We start from the raw sequence: 15,451 nt of genomic DNA on the forward strand, positions 1-15,451 counted from the left end.
GTAAGGTTATTATGCAGATTTAAGTCCTTGCCTTCTGTATTGATAAGAGTTTCTAGAGATAAGGTTATCCCCCTTCTTCCTGGTACAGAGAGGGAGACACCTTTACAGATGGAGATTTCCTTTACAAATGTAACTATCTCTTAACAAAGGGTAAGTAAATTCTACTTTTCAGAGTTTCTCTCATGTCTGCAGTTTTTAAAAGTCTCCAGCCAAAATAATCCTCATGCCAAAGAGACATATCTTGGGGTGGCCAATTCCAGTCCCCCACACTGTACTAAAATTTACTGCTTCTCCAGCTGAGAAGGCCCTCCTGAAACCTCAGAGGAAGTGCCCCTAAGAAAGAAATTCCCTTATTTTAAAGACTGCCTTCTGGAGTAGCATTTTCTATTTTTAACGTTTTTTAAAATTATTGTGGTAAAATATACATAATATCAATTTACTATTTTAACCATTTTTAAGTATACAGTTCAATGGCATTAAGGACATTCACAATGCTGTGCAACCATCACCATCATCCATCTCCAGAACTTTACCTTCCCAAACTCAAACTCTGTATTTATTAAACACTTACTCCCTATTCCCCCTCCTCCCAGCCCCCGGCAATCACCATTCTACTTTCTGTCTTTATGAATTTCACTACTCTAGGAACCTCATATAAGTGGAACCATACAGGGTTTTTTTGTGTCTGGTTTCTTTCACTCTGTATAACGTCTTCAAAGTTCATCCATGTTGTGGTGTCAGGATTATATCCTCTTAAAGGTGTTTTTAACCTTTTTACAACTCTGTATTGAAGCTCTTTCAACAATAGGGTGGTTGGTAAAAGGGCAAGTCTTGCCAGCTTTCTGTATTTACTCATCTGTAAATGGTTCTGAGTTCTGTGCTATCACTTAAACATATCCAAGCGAGTGTCACAAACCCATGGGATCTAAGCAGGTGGTGTGGTAAAGCAAACTGGAGAAGGGCTATGGTGAACCCCAGAGACCTGCTGTCTTATAAAAGTGGCCGCTGCTATTCAGTTCCAATCCATATTTCCAATACGTAATGTAGGCCCAGTCTTGCATGTGAAAATCTCCTGATTTTCATGCATTAGTCAATACTGTTGGGTCAAACAGAACATATTTTCAGGCCACATCTTGCCCACAGGACACCAGTTAGCAGTCTCTGCTTGCGCTTAATAAAGACCTAGTTTTGGGGCCGGCCCGGTGGTGCAGCGGTTAAGTTCACACATTCCCCTTCGGAGGCCCGGGTTTGGCCAGTTCTGATCCCGGGTTCGGACATGGCACCGCTCATCAAGCCATGCTGTGGCAGGCATCCCACATATAAAGTAGAGGAAGATGGGCATGGATGTTAGCTCAGGGCCAGACTTCCTCAGCAAAAAGAGGAGGATTGGCAGCAGATGTTAGCTCAGGGCTGATCATCCTCAAAAAAAAAAAATTAAAAATAAAATAAAGAGCTAGTTTTAGTGTGGTTTCATTCATTCATTTATTCATTCATGCAATAAATGTTACTGGGTTTCTACTACAGGCTAGGCTACACACACAAGTAAGATATGGCTTAAAAAAATACGTGATCAGAGAGACAGAAATAGTTGCAGCATAAATGCTACAAGAGAGTAAAAACAATGACTAACATTGATTGGGCACTTCCTATGTGCCCGGAAGTTTTTAAGAACTTTACATGAATTCACTCATTTAAGCCTCACAGTATCCTACGAAGTAGGCACTATCATTGTCTCCATCTTACATATGGAAAAGACAAGCACAGAACAGTCAAATCACTTGCCAGGTGTCACATAGCTGGAAAGTGCTGAGGCGGGATTTGAACACAGATTGGTTCCAGAGACCAAGGTCTTGCCTGGAAGCTGGGCACAGGGTGGATCTATAAAACCTGTGGATGTATAAAGACTTCCAGAAGGGTAACTTTTGACTTGTCTTGAAAGACGATTTCAGCAAACAAGGCCGGAGGGCAATCCAGGCGGAGGAAACAACTTGAGCCAGACTGGCAGGAAATGAGAACGAATAGGTCGCAAGGTGTCCAATACCATCTACTTAATTGTTTGTTTTCAGGTGAGCTATCAGCTCATCCACAGCTTACATCTCAGTACCAAATGCGAGACTAAGAATGGTGTAGAGGCAGAGGGGCATTTACAAGTCCCAGAGAGCGAAGCGTGTCTTGAGGTCTCCCGACCCAACCCCTTTACCGCCGCCCTCCCCACGACCACCTTCAGGGACTACAAGTCCCGTCATGCAGCGGGGAGCGCCGGGAGACCCGCGGCCGGCCCCGCCCCCCCCACAGGCCCCGCCCCTGGTCCCGCCCCTCCCGCCCGTAGCCCCCTCCCTCCCGGTCAGTCCCGAAGAGTTGCCCGGTGGCCGCGGCAGACGGAAGCCGAGCGAGAGTCTCGGCAGCGACAGGATGGGGGACTCCAAAGTGAAAGTGGCCGTCCGGATCCGGCCCATGAACCGAAGAGGTGAGAGCCGACCCCCCCGGGGCCGCCGCGGCGGAGGCGGCAGGTGCCTGGCGCGCCCTTCCCTTCCCCGCGCCCGGCGTGTGGGGTCCGGCCGGCCCCGCCCCTGGAGTCCGCGTCCGGGAGAGAGGGCGGCCCGCGCGCCCCGAAACGTTGTCCCCCACGCCCGCCTGTGCGGGACGCCCCTCCCCTCGCCCGCACCGCGTCCCGGGGCGTCGCGGGCCCCAGGTCCCGGCCCGCTGCCCTTCCGCCGGCTCACCCGCCCCGCCCCACGCCCTTTCGCCCTCTCGCCTCCCCTGCCCTTCCAGGAGGGCGCCCTCGTCCCCCGCCGCGGCTCGCTTCCTCCTCCTGCTCCCACCCCTGCCCCGCGTCCCGTGCCTGCGCGCCCCCAGCTCCCGCCTATCCAGCTGTCAGACCAGCCCCCGCCCCTTGGGTCCTCACCCCTCCGGCCCGGCCGGGACAGCCAGGGTCCCCGAGGCCCCACGTCTCTGGCCCGGTCGCCCCAACCGTGCACTTTTGTGGCCCGCAGCAGGAAAAATGGCAGGGATTTTGGTTTACTCCTCCTGAGAAAGCACTGAAGTGCAAAAATCCCTCATCTTGGTCTTTCACTTTATGTTCCTTTAACCTGGACGGTCATAAAGAGTTATAAATACTTTGATTGAAGTTGGGCAGAAGAGATACACCCCCCCACCCACTTTTTTTGACTGTTGAGAAAGTTTTGCTTGAAGTCATATTCGTCATCTCTCAACAATAAATACTTTAAGTGCCAAGATTCTTGTGAAATTGTATCTTTCAGACATTCTCTCCCTTCTGCAGGGAGGGTAGAGAAAGCAGATAAACGGAGTACATTTTAAATCCTCTTTAGACAGTCAAATGGAATGGAGAGAGCCCTAACTTGAAGTCCGAGGAGAAGGTGGGCTGCGCCTTCACTTCCATACTTAACTAGCAGCGTGACTGGGCAAGTTGCTTTAAACAAGACAATATATTTGAAAACACTTTCTATACAAGGTTATCTTATTGTATTATTTGGGTCGCTATTATAGTCCCAGGAGATGACTTTTTGGTTGATATAAGGCTGTTAACTGACCAGAATCATGTTTAAGTACCGGAATAATTTTCTGAGTCGTTTTTGCGACTTCTCTTTTTGTAATCAAGTGTTGTTTAAGTGTACGTAGAAATTATGAGTTGTTTTTCCAGTTTTTCTTTTCTGTCTTTTATATATATTGAGACATGCAGATCAACCAGTTGACATGTGCTTTGTTAGTTGGTGTTTTCTCTTGGAAGTTGGTTTATCTCTTCTCTTGGAGTTACGTCTTATATAGGAGTTGGCGATTCCTCCTGTACCTGCTAGGTCTGCTTAAGGCTGCCGGGTGACATAGAAGAGTTTTTTGCTAAGAACTTAAACTAGTGCGCGTTTTGGGTCCTCAGTCTTGCCTCGCTAGTGTCATGCTCTGACAAAATGAAAAAACGTAGGTGACCTCTGAAAGTTTTCAGAAGCTTCTGTTCTTAAGTGTTCAGGCATCTTTATTTCCATTCTTCTCAAGTTTATTACCATGACAATGATTAACAAAAATCTAAAAAACAAGACGCATAAAACACTACTTATCTGGGGTTTGATTCTGAAAGCATGATTTCAGCACATTCTTAAAACTTCCTTTTCACAAAAACCTTGGAAATGTCAGTGCTAAAAAGAGGCAGCTAACTAACCACCGCAAAACACCTATCTCAGATCATTAAAATCTTTCCCTCTTCCCCTCCCACCATGGGTTCCAGTTTTTGAGGGGAAATACTATGCTTTTTACTTGAATATTGTCATTAATTAGGTTGTAATAATTGTCAGTATCAGTTTCGAGGGGTGCATAGAATAATAATTTTAGCTACGGTATGGATGTTAGCTGTTTCTTTCGCTGAACTCATTTTAAAATTAGGGTTTACACATAGATCCATTACCCTATAAATAGAAGTACATTATTTGTGGTAAACTGCCTCCTCATTCATTTAGTGCCGTCTCTTACCTAACCTTATATTTCCTGAACGCACATGGACTTCTTTTTTCAGTGATTACCACAGATAATTAAAATTGATTCTATTTCTATTTTGTCATGAAATAGTCATTTACATAAATGTAGAAGTTACTATGGAATACAGTGTAGTGGAGTTATAAGCTGGTGATTTTTAAACTAGAGTTGTTTAAAAAGGCTGAAACAAGACCATATTCCTTTCCAGTAATTTTGAAAAGAATCATATTACTTTGATCAATTATTACTTCTGGGAAAATTAATATATTAAGTAAAGATATATAATTATGACAAATGGTAAACTTTTGGTTATAATTGTTTTTCTTTTAGCATATTAGTGCAGGAAGCAACCTCAGAAATCACTCTTCACAAGTAAGACTGAGATGAGAATGGGTTACTGGGATGGTGTAGTTTTACTGTATAGACTCTGATATTTGGAATCACATTAGCTACTTTTTGAAGAAAATCTGAAATTTGCAAGAAGCTCCTAGTGTCCCATTAGTTCTTCATGTTATTCAGTATGTGGCTGTGCTTAGGTGTTAAGTTAGTTACTTGGTTTATTATTTAACATTTGTCATGAAAGTAAGAGCTTTTCAGTCTTTTTTGCTAAATTATAGGTGGGTTTGGGAAGCTTAGTCAACCGAACACTAAGCATTAGGCCCTAAATCAATAATAGCAAGAGTTGTGATGGCTAATATGCTTTTGTCAGGAGTATTTTTCTTGTTATACATTTTAGCATTATACTAACAGACTATAAAAAGGGAAAAGTCTCCAATATCCTTCCATCTTAACATCTCACACTCTCATTTTCTTATTTCCATTCCACTTTGGGTTCACATGCATATATAATTTTACATAGTTTTAATATTACAACTTTTATTTTTGCTTCTCTTCATGTGAAATATGAACTTAAACAAGCTAAAGAAAAGGGGGAAATCTGTATTGTCATGAGGCCTGGAAGTTCTGTTTGTGGATATTGTCTGTCTTCTCATGTTGTCTTTCAGGCTTGTACCACTTACCAGGCAACTCTGCCTCTGTTCTCTATACTGTAAAGAACACCCCTTCATACATTATTAACCAGTCTAATTATTAAATGAGCCGAAAGTTTTACAAGCATAATTGATGGTACTAGCTAGATCGGTGACATTCTCCTGTTCAGGAGTTTGATGTTTTATAACTTTAGATGGTTTAAAAAATGTTTACTATTTATTGGGTGCCTGCCAGGTGTCTAGCTTATATTAGTATGGGATTTTATTGCCTTTTGCTCAAGGGGCTTCCCATGTTTAAATATGTATAAGATCAACTACTAAAATAAAGAAATCTACATAAAAGCTGTTTGGCAAATTCCTTTGCTATATCTACCTAGCTTCAGGTGATGAAACCAGAAATTATAATAGAAATTTAGCCGAGAGGAAAACTGTGAAACGGGCTATTTCAGGTGTTAGGAAGCATAGACAATAAATTTATTTCAACAGGTATTTCTCGAGGGTTTACTTTGCATTTTACGACACTTGATGCAGTGAAAGACGCAAGAAGAACGTGATGTCTAATGGAAGTCAGTGCTTAAATAAATCACAATCTAGTATCTCAGTGGAAACACTATTATATAGCCATTAAAAATGATGGAAGTCAAAATCGTTTGCTAAGGAAGACTGTTTCCTGTGTTAGCAGAAAAAGCAGAGTGTAAAATGGTATATGTAACTGTGTGATTGAATCTACTAGTATGATTATTGCTGTGTAAGAATGTAAACAGGAATGGGCAAGGGCTAGAAAAAAATGTGAAAAAATGAGATTGATTGTTCTTCTTGGGGGAATTTTATTTCCTAAAACCTTCTTAGTGTTGTCTAGTATTCAGGTTTTTAAAGTGCGCTTTATGGTTCATGCTCATGAGGAAATGACTGTCATGTGAAAGATAAGATTAAAAGGTCAACACCTATAGCAGATTGCTGGTTACGAAGTGCCAGGGAGGTACAGGAGTTTAGAGGTGTGAAAAATCCCTTCAACCTGGTGATTAGGGAAGGCTTCTCTGGAGCGGGAGAACTTTGGTTAGACTTGGAGGAAGGAAGCTTCCAGCTGGAACGGATGCAGGGTGGGAGGGCAGGGAGAGCATGGTTCTTTGAGGAGGAAGGATGGCCTGAGAGCAAAGGCACAGAGAGACTCCAATGAGCCGGGCAAGTTGAGACAGCAGAGACAAGATGAGCCTCCCAGAAGGGAGGCTTCTGTGAGGTTGCCTAGGAAAGGATGATATTACAAAGCCGAGGTGAAACTACCGGGAGCCCTGAACGCTAGGCCCAGAAGTCTGGGTTCAGGGTGGCTGGTCCAGGGGTTCTGTTTAGTGTTTTAGAACTTCGTGTGGGTCTTAGCATGAAGGAGAAGATTGCCAGATCTCAGGGCAAGATGGAAAAGCCTGGGCAGAGGGCTGATTGAGGGCACAGCTGAGCAACATTTAGGAGCGCGTGGTAAAGCTGAGGCCCTGCGAATAGGAAGAGGGAGGAGGCTGCACAAAACCAAGTACATGTGAATCAAGAGACCAGGTGAAGCTGAAGTAGGAGGAAGCTTAGAGGACCTCGGCAGTCAGCGAAGAAACAGCTAATCTGTAGGAAATGAAAGGTGGGGGAGGGTGGGAGAATCTGTTTGGAACAGGAAGGAGTTTTTGACCTGAGACCATTGGTGGTGGTTAAGCCTCCTCAGAGAGATCGCTGATGTTGGAGTTAAGGATGACTGTGGATGGAAATTTCTAACATATTTTCTAAAACAGAAGGTACTTGTTTTACTACCATCTGATGGAGAATGAGACACATCTCTTACAACATTGTTTTGTTTCTGCTGTCAACTCTGACTGAAATTGGGATTTATATGCATAGGGCCAGAGGCTTTTGGAGAAGAAAGTACAAGTTTATAAAATAAAATAAAATTTGTTTGAATCGGCATTTACTTTTACCCCCTCACCTCCATAAAACAATGACAAATGTCTAACTTTTCCACTTCTTAAATTCTGAAGATGAAAGAAACCACTGATGAAACTATTTGTTAAGCAGATGGATTGAGATGTGAGATTGTATTGAGTGGAAATGGATTTATTATTGACCTCTGTGCTTGCTGATCAGATTCCCTTGTGTTCCACAAAGCATGTTCTTAAAAACACTTGGCAAAGATGAGCAGTGTAGTCTGTGGGGAAGTGTGTGAAACTAACTGGTCTATGGGACACAATCCATGATTTAATTGGTATTGGACTTTAATTCTCAGAAGCTGTAGATATCTTTAAAAGATTGTATTAATTAACCCATGCAATTCATCACGTGTTGATTGAAGGAAAAATAATAGCTACTTTTTGGGAGCTTTCTATTTGTGAGCTACAGAATTTGGTACACTTTTTTTTTTTTTTTTTGGTGAGGAAAATTGGCCTTGAGCTAACATCTGTTGCCAATCCTCCTCTTTTTGCTTGAGGAAGATTGTTGCTGAGCTAACATCTGTGCCAATCTTGCTCTGTTTTGTATGTGGGATGCCTCCACAGCATGGCTTGGTGAGTGGTGTGTAGGTCTGCACCTGGGATCTGAACCAGCAAACCCTGGGCCACCGAAGTGGAGCAGGCGCATTTAACCACTATGCCACTGGGCCGGCCCCAGTTTGGTACTTTTTATACCTTATTTCATTCTTCAAACAAAACTTTGAAAGGTAGTTATAGAATTATTATTTAACAGAATCTCAGAGGGGTTAAGTAACTCCCAGAATTACAAAACCAGTATTTTGGACCCTGAATTCACCTACTTTGCCATTAAAGCCTGTGCTTTTACTACTGTATTGGACATGATGATCTTTAAAGGAATCTTGTGTTCCTGAGTTTACATAATTTTCAAAGATGTGCAAGATACACGAGAAGCATAAGTCGTGATCTTTGACCAAAGGAGCTCACTGTCTTATTGGTAATAAGAGATGCACAGGCGAGTCAATTATAAGAATACGTGTACACAGTGTAATGATGATGGTGCATTATGAATTAAAGAAATGGGGGTGGGACTTGAGAATGATGAGGAATGAGTTGAAGACAGTGGGCAGGGAGGAAGGTATGGCAGGTGGGGTGCATAACATGAGTTGTTGGAATTAGCAAAACGTTGATGTAGGAATTAGCAAGACATTTGCAAGAACAGTGAGGAAGTTAGCTGTAAAAATTCAGACAGCAGGAAGGAGACGGTATCTGTATAAGTAACAGGTATTGAGAGGTTACTGTGCGCTGACATGGTCCCAAACACTGAACTAGATTATTTCATTTAATCCGCACAACAATGCTAGGAAGCATTTACACTGTAACTCCATTTTACAGATGAGAAAAGGGGAACTTAAAGCTTAGCAACCTGCCCCAAATCACATAACTGTCAAGTGGAGACACAGGATTGAAACCTAGGCTGTTCAACTTGAGAGCCCCAGCCCTTAAATTCTGTGCTTTCATGGAAAAGCTGGAAGAGTACAGGGAGTGAGGGATGAGAAGAGTGATGGAAGTTGGCCTTACTGAAGTGGAGAGGTATGTGGGGGATGGAGGCATGTGAAGTTATTTAGGTGAGGTACAGGCAGATTCAGAAGAGTCTTGAACGTGGTTTGAGGAGTACAGTGACTCTAGGTTTTTGAATAGAGTAGTGACACTGTTAAAGTGATGATTTAGGAAGGTAATCTATGTGTCTTTACCCTGCTTACAAGCTAATAAGTTAGGTTGTTATTTGTTTCATGCATGCTGGTAGAAGACATAGGACTTCTGGGTCAGAGGACTTACTCATGGCACAGCATCTGTGTGAGCACTTCCCCTTGCCTGCAAATCCCACGGGAGTGCCGTGGAGGGGTCCAGATGGATGCTGTGCAAACACTGGGGTTTGTGTTGCATCTGAGGAACACTGAGCTTGGGGAATCCATTGCTTTTAAGTAGTAAGTAAGCCTGCTCTTTGTCCTCAAGGAAGACTTTTTATCTCAAGGTTGCTGGCTGCAAACACATTCCTGAGAGATGGGCTGGGTAAAGAGCATCTTGCGTTCTAGATATATCCAGCAAGAATGTGTCAAGGTGGTATGAAAGCAACTGAAATTTAGGAAATGTAGGAAGACTGCAAAGCCGATGATTTAGATAGCTAAGTGAGTGAATGCTGGTGTCATTAACTGAGATCAGAAGGATAGGAGAAGCAAGTTTAAGGGTGCAGGTGTGGGAAATGATGAGTTCTATTCTTGCACATTCAACAATATTTAGTCAGTGCTTATCATGTGCCATACCCTGCACCTACTACTATGAATAAGATATAGTGCATTCATGTAAGAAATTCAGCAGACTTGTTGAGTTTTAGGTGTCTGAAGTGCAGCCAAGTGGATGGATCCAGAAGGCTGTTATATATGTGAGTCTGAAACTAAGGGACTGGAGATACATTTTCATTTGGGAGTTATTACTATATTTAAAAGACAGAACACCAAATTAAGCCGTGTGTGAAGGAGGAGGTCACAGAGGCCAAGAAGAGAGACAGAAGGAGAAGCAGGTGAAAGTATTGTGGAAGCCCAGGGAGGAAAAGGTGTCAAGGAAGGAATGGTCAGTAGTCAGATCTCCCAGGAGTGGCGTGTAGGATAACTGTGATAACGCTGAGTTGCAGTCAGTGGATTTGGCATCTTGGCAGTCAATGGTAATTTTCAGGAGCATACTTTTGACTGAATGAATTAGTGTTGGTGTGTTGGTAGTGGGCTGAGAAATAAGTGGGCATGCCAATATGGAGACAGTGAGTATACATGAATATTCTTTCAAAACACTCCGTGTAGAAGGGAAGGGTAAGGAGTGGAATCTAAAAGTGTAGTTAGGAAGAGGCCTTTTTTTTCTTTTTTTGAGTCTGAGTATTGTTATAGAAAGAGAGAAAGAGCCAGTAGGAGAGGGAAAATTTTGAAATATGAGAAGAGGATAATTATATAATGGGAAGACCCTGGAGTGCTTAATTTTCTTGATGAGATAGAGTATGAGGTTTTTTTTTGAAAGATTTTATTTTTCCTTTTTCTCCCCAAATACCCCCAGTACATAGTTGTATATTTTTTTAGTTGTGGGTCCTTCTAGTTGTGGCATGTGGGACGCTGCCTCAGCGTGGCCCAGTGGGCGGTGCCGTGTCTGTGCCCAGGATCTGAACCTGGCGAAACCCTGAGCCGCAGAAACAGAGCACGTGAACTTAATCACTCGGCCATGGGGCTGGCCCAAGTATGAGGTTATTAATTGAGAACAAGAAGAAGTGGGTTGGCTGGGATCTTCAGAGTAGTGAGTATTTAGAAATGTGGTTGAAGGACTCTAACTGTATTTTATATCTCTTGAGAGCAGTGAGGTCATTCCTCCCAAGTTTTTTTTAAAGATATTTTTCACATATGAAAAGTGTACAATTCAATGGCTTTTAGTGTATTTGCAGAACTGTACAACTATCACCACTATCCAATTCCAGAACATTTTCATCATCCCAAAGAAAGACTCTCCCATTAGTATTACTCTCCAGCCACCCCTACTCCTACACGCTCCACCCTCCCCTCAGCCCCTGGCAACCACTAATCTACTTCTTGTCTCTATGGATTTGCCTATTCTGGACATTTCATATAAATGGAATTATACAATATGTGGACTTTTGCATCTGACGTCTTTCACTTGGCATAATGTAGTCAGGATTTATCCATGTTGTAGTGTGCATCAATACTTCATTTTGTTTAAAGCTGAATAATATTTCGTGATATGGAGATGCCATCTTTTGTTTACCCGTTCATCAGTTGATGGGCATTTGGCTTGTTTCCACTTTTTGATTATTATAAATAATACTGCTGTGAACATTTATATGTAAATTTTTGTGTGGATGTATATTTTCATTCTCTTGGATATGTATATCCGTATAAGTGGAATTGCTGGGTTATATAGTAACTCTAACTTTTGAGAAACTGCTAAATAGTTTTCCAAAGTAACTGCACTGTTTTACATTCCCACCAACAGTGTATGAAGCTTCCAATTTCTCCATGTCCACACCAACACGTTTGTTGTCTGTCTTTTTGATTATTGCCATCCTAGGGGCTGAGAAGTGGTATCTCATTGTAATTTTGATTTGCATTTCCCCAATGTCTAATGATTTGAGCATCTTTTCATGTGCTTATTGGCCATTTGCATATCTTTGGAAAGATCTTTATTCAAACCCTATACTTATTTTAAAAATTGAGTTGTCTTTTATTATTGGGTTGTAAGAGTTCTTAATATATTCTGGATACCAGTCCCTTGTCAGATATATGATTTGCAGATATTTTCTTGGTTTTGTGGGTTGCCTTTTCATTCTCAACAGTGTTCTTTGAAGCACAAAAATTTTTCATTTTGATGTGGTCCCATTTATCTATTTTTTTCTTTTGTTGCTTGTGCTTTTGATGCTATAGCTAAGAAGCAATCACCTAACCCAACATCATGTGGATTTATGCCTATGTTTTCTTCTAAGAGTTTTATAGTTTTAGCTCTTACATTTAGATCTTTGATCCATTTGGAGTTAATTTTTGAATGTGATGTGAGGTAGAGGTCCAATTTCAGTCTTTTGCATGTGGATATCCAATTGTCCCAGCACCATTTGTTGAAAAGACTGTACGTCCCCCATTGGATTGTCTTGGCACCCTTGTTGAAATCATTTGACTATAAACCAGATGGTATATTTCCGGACTCTCAGTCCTGTTCTATTGATTTATGTGTCTATCCTTATGTTAGTACCACACTGTCTTGATTACTGTAGCTTTTTAGTAAGTTTGAGTGTAGTCTTTCTACTTTGTTCTTCTCTTTCAAGATTGTTTTGGCTATTCTGGTTTTGCCTTCTAAGTTTTTAAATACTTATTTCCTAGCCTTCTGAGGTTGATTAGTTTCTTGAATATACACGTTTATGTTTTGGGCCACATAGATTATTTTAATTATTTTTATCCTATGACCTCTTTTCTCCTTATCAGGCATACTGTTTTGAATCTTCCTTCGTTCCTCAATCTTTTCTTTAGCCATATTAGAGCTCAGTTACTTTTTTTTCCTTAATGATTGGCACCTGAGCTAGCAACTGTTGCCAATCTTCTTTTTTCTTGCTTTTTCTCCCCAAGTTCCCCCAGTACCTAGTTGTATATTTTAGTTGTAGGTCCTTCTGGTTGTGGCATGTGGGATGGCCTGAGGAGCGGTGCCATGTCTGCGCCCAGGATCCAAACCAGTGAAACCCTGGACCGCCAAAGCGGAGCACGTGAACTTAACCACTCGGCCACGGGGCCGGTCCCATGAGCTCAGTTACTTATATATATTTTTAAAATTATTTTATTGAGGTCACATTGGTTTATAATGTGTAAATTTCAGATGTACATTATTATATCTAGTTTCTGTTTGTCACCATACATATGTGTCCCTTTACCCTTTTTGCTCTCCTCCTGCCTGCTTCCCTTCAGTTATTATATTTTTATTTACTGAATAGATTTTTGTGTTCACTGGTAAAACATAAAAATAGGTGATTAGGATATCTTATATATCTCTTACTGGAAAGCATACTACCAGTTTGCTTGTTTCCCTGTGTGGCATCACATAATTTATTTCCTCCCTGGGTCAGTGGCCTCAAGGAAGTCCCAAGCAACTTATTAGTAAAGAAGTGTAAGTCATATTCTGTATTCTGCCAATAAGAGTATTGTACTGTAGTTGGGAAAACAAGTCCTTCATACGTCAAATATTAGTGATGAATATTTTATTCATATGAGCATGCATAGACACGTAGAAGTATTAGGCATGTGACACAAATTAGTTGACGATAGAACCTTATATAGCATGCAGAGTTTGCAATTTAATCACAGTGTGAATCTTACAGGTAATTTACTATCTTCCTTTTAAAAATGGACCCTTGTGAATTTAAGAGTAAGTCATAGTTAGCTTTTTAGAAACATGACTGGTAGGTAAAGGGAGGTACAATTATATTTCTGAGTAGTAGGGTTTGTGTGAAAATTGTTATTAATTTTCTGGAGAATTAGAAAAGCAGATTACTAAATGGGCAGCTCAGAATGGTTTTGTCCACACTGAGAGTGATGCGTTTCCCCACACGGAACAGGAGTTATGTAAGGGGAGTCTCTCAGGCCCTGCCCGTCTCTTGCTGTGATGTCACTGAGGAGTGAGTCATAGCTGATTTATGCACTGAAGAAAGACTTGTTTCAAATTATTGTTCACTTCTACAGGTGACTAATTTGCTGGCTGAATAAGCTGAATTGTCAGCTGTAGATGTTTCGGTACTCATCTTGAGGAACTTCACCTAGAAAAGCATCCTGTTTGGGAAATAATACGGGGTCTTTATTGTTAGTGGAGTAAATTTCTTTTTTCTAAGGACTCATGGACACATCAAAGCATTCATGGTTCTGAGGACTATAAAGCTTGGTTAGTCATGACATAAGCTTACAGTATTACTGAACACTAAGATCACTCTGGTTTTTTATTGGTTTTTAGACATAGTTCTAATTAAATCCCAATCTCATTGTTTTAGACTTTACTAGGAATAAACTCTTGTCCATGTGTTACTTGTTATAATAATGATGAGTATTTAGTACTATTTTTTTATTGTGGTAAAGTTTACATAACATAAAATTTACCCTCTTAAACCACTTTTAAGTGTCCAGTTCAGTGGCGTTAAGTACATTCACATTGTCGTACAAGCATCACCACCATTCATCTCTAGAACTTTTTTTATCTTGCAAAACTGAAACTCCTTACCCATGAAACTACCTCCCCTGTTGCCTCTTCAGCCCAGCCCCTGGCAACCACCATCCTACTTTCTTTCTCTATGAATTTGACTACTCTAGGTACCTCATGTAAGTGGAATCATACAGTATTTGTCCTTTTGTAACTGGCTTATTTAACTTAAAAGAATATCTTCAAGGTTCATCCATGTTTTAGCAGAATTTCGTTCCTTTTTAAGGCTGAATAATATTCCACTGAATGTGTATGTGTGTGTGTATATATATATATATATATATATATACACACACACACCACATTTTGTTTATTCAGTCATTGATGGACACTTGGGTTGCTTCCCCCTTTTGTCTGTTGTGAGTAATGCTGCTGTGAATATGGGTGTATTTGAATGCTATTTTTGCAAAGGCAATGCATAGCAGCTAGGTCCTTATCTTTTTAATCTAAGTATTGTTCCAAACTAAGAGGAAGCTGTTTATCTTTCGGATTTTTGTTAGGTGTTTAAAAAAAATTTTTTTTAAAATTTTTAAAATTTGGGTTAACTTTAAAGCCTAAGTTTGTTACTGCTATTTAATCACTGCTTTGCTTTCTAAGCAGTATGGCACAAGAAGTTTTCTATGGAGAAAGTGTCACGTTTAGAATCTTGTAGCAGTATAATTTAATTCAACCAGTTAGTAACATTTGATGGTATACTAGCTATAGCATTTTATATTAAAATGCTTTTCAGACATCTGACCCTTAAACTCATCAAATCTCATTGCATTTATTTGCTTGGGTGTGTGTCCTAGATGTTCCACCCATATTCTAAACAGTCTTGTGAAAAGTCTTCTATTAATATGTATCCATCAGTCAGCAGAGTTGGGGTAGGAATTTTGATTACAAAAACTGAGCTAATAAAGAAGCTAATAAAGAAGTGAAGATAGTTGTTTCTATTTTAAATGCTGCTTTTGGCGAATGTTAGATGCAGGAACATTTGTAAGTTGCAGTCTTTAGGACAAAATGAGTTTAGGTTGGGTAGATTAGATATTAGGTGATTCTTTGTATCATATAGGATTTTCCAGGGATTGGTTCCTTAATCATGCCACTTAATGCTTCCAAATTATTAGTTGTATCTAATGAAGACGTGAGACGGAGGAGGGAGGAGCTGTGAAGAGGATAGGGAGAAAGCACACAAATGAAGGAAAATGTTTGGATCCTTTCTCAATTAAAGATCATTTGAAATGAAGGCAGAGCACTTACTGGGGAAAATATTTGATTTGC

General features: G+C 40.8%; 1 protein-coding gene across 2 annotated transcripts in view; it reads left to right on the forward strand.

Annotated features, from left to right (window-relative positions):
• Positions 1-2,324: 2,324 nt before the first annotated feature.
• KIF13B (kinesin family member 13B) overlaps positions 2,325-15,451 on the forward strand; it is a 183,157-nt gene continuing 170,030 nt past the window's right edge. For both annotated transcript variants that reach the window (XM_044766906.2, XM_070505112.1), the window contains exon 1: positions 2,325-2,467. In XM_044766906.2, coding sequence (XP_044622841.2) covers positions 2,413-2,467 — 55 coding nt within the window. In that variant the 5' untranslated portion in view covers positions 2,325-2,412. The remainder of the gene's footprint in view (positions 2,468-15,451) is intronic.

This window comes from Equus asinus, chromosome 3, assembly GCF_041296235.1.
Source record: "Equus asinus isolate D_3611 breed Donkey chromosome 3, EquAss-T2T_v2, whole genome shotgun sequence".
Lineage (NCBI taxonomy): Eukaryota > Metazoa > Chordata > Mammalia > Perissodactyla > Equidae > Equus > Equus asinus.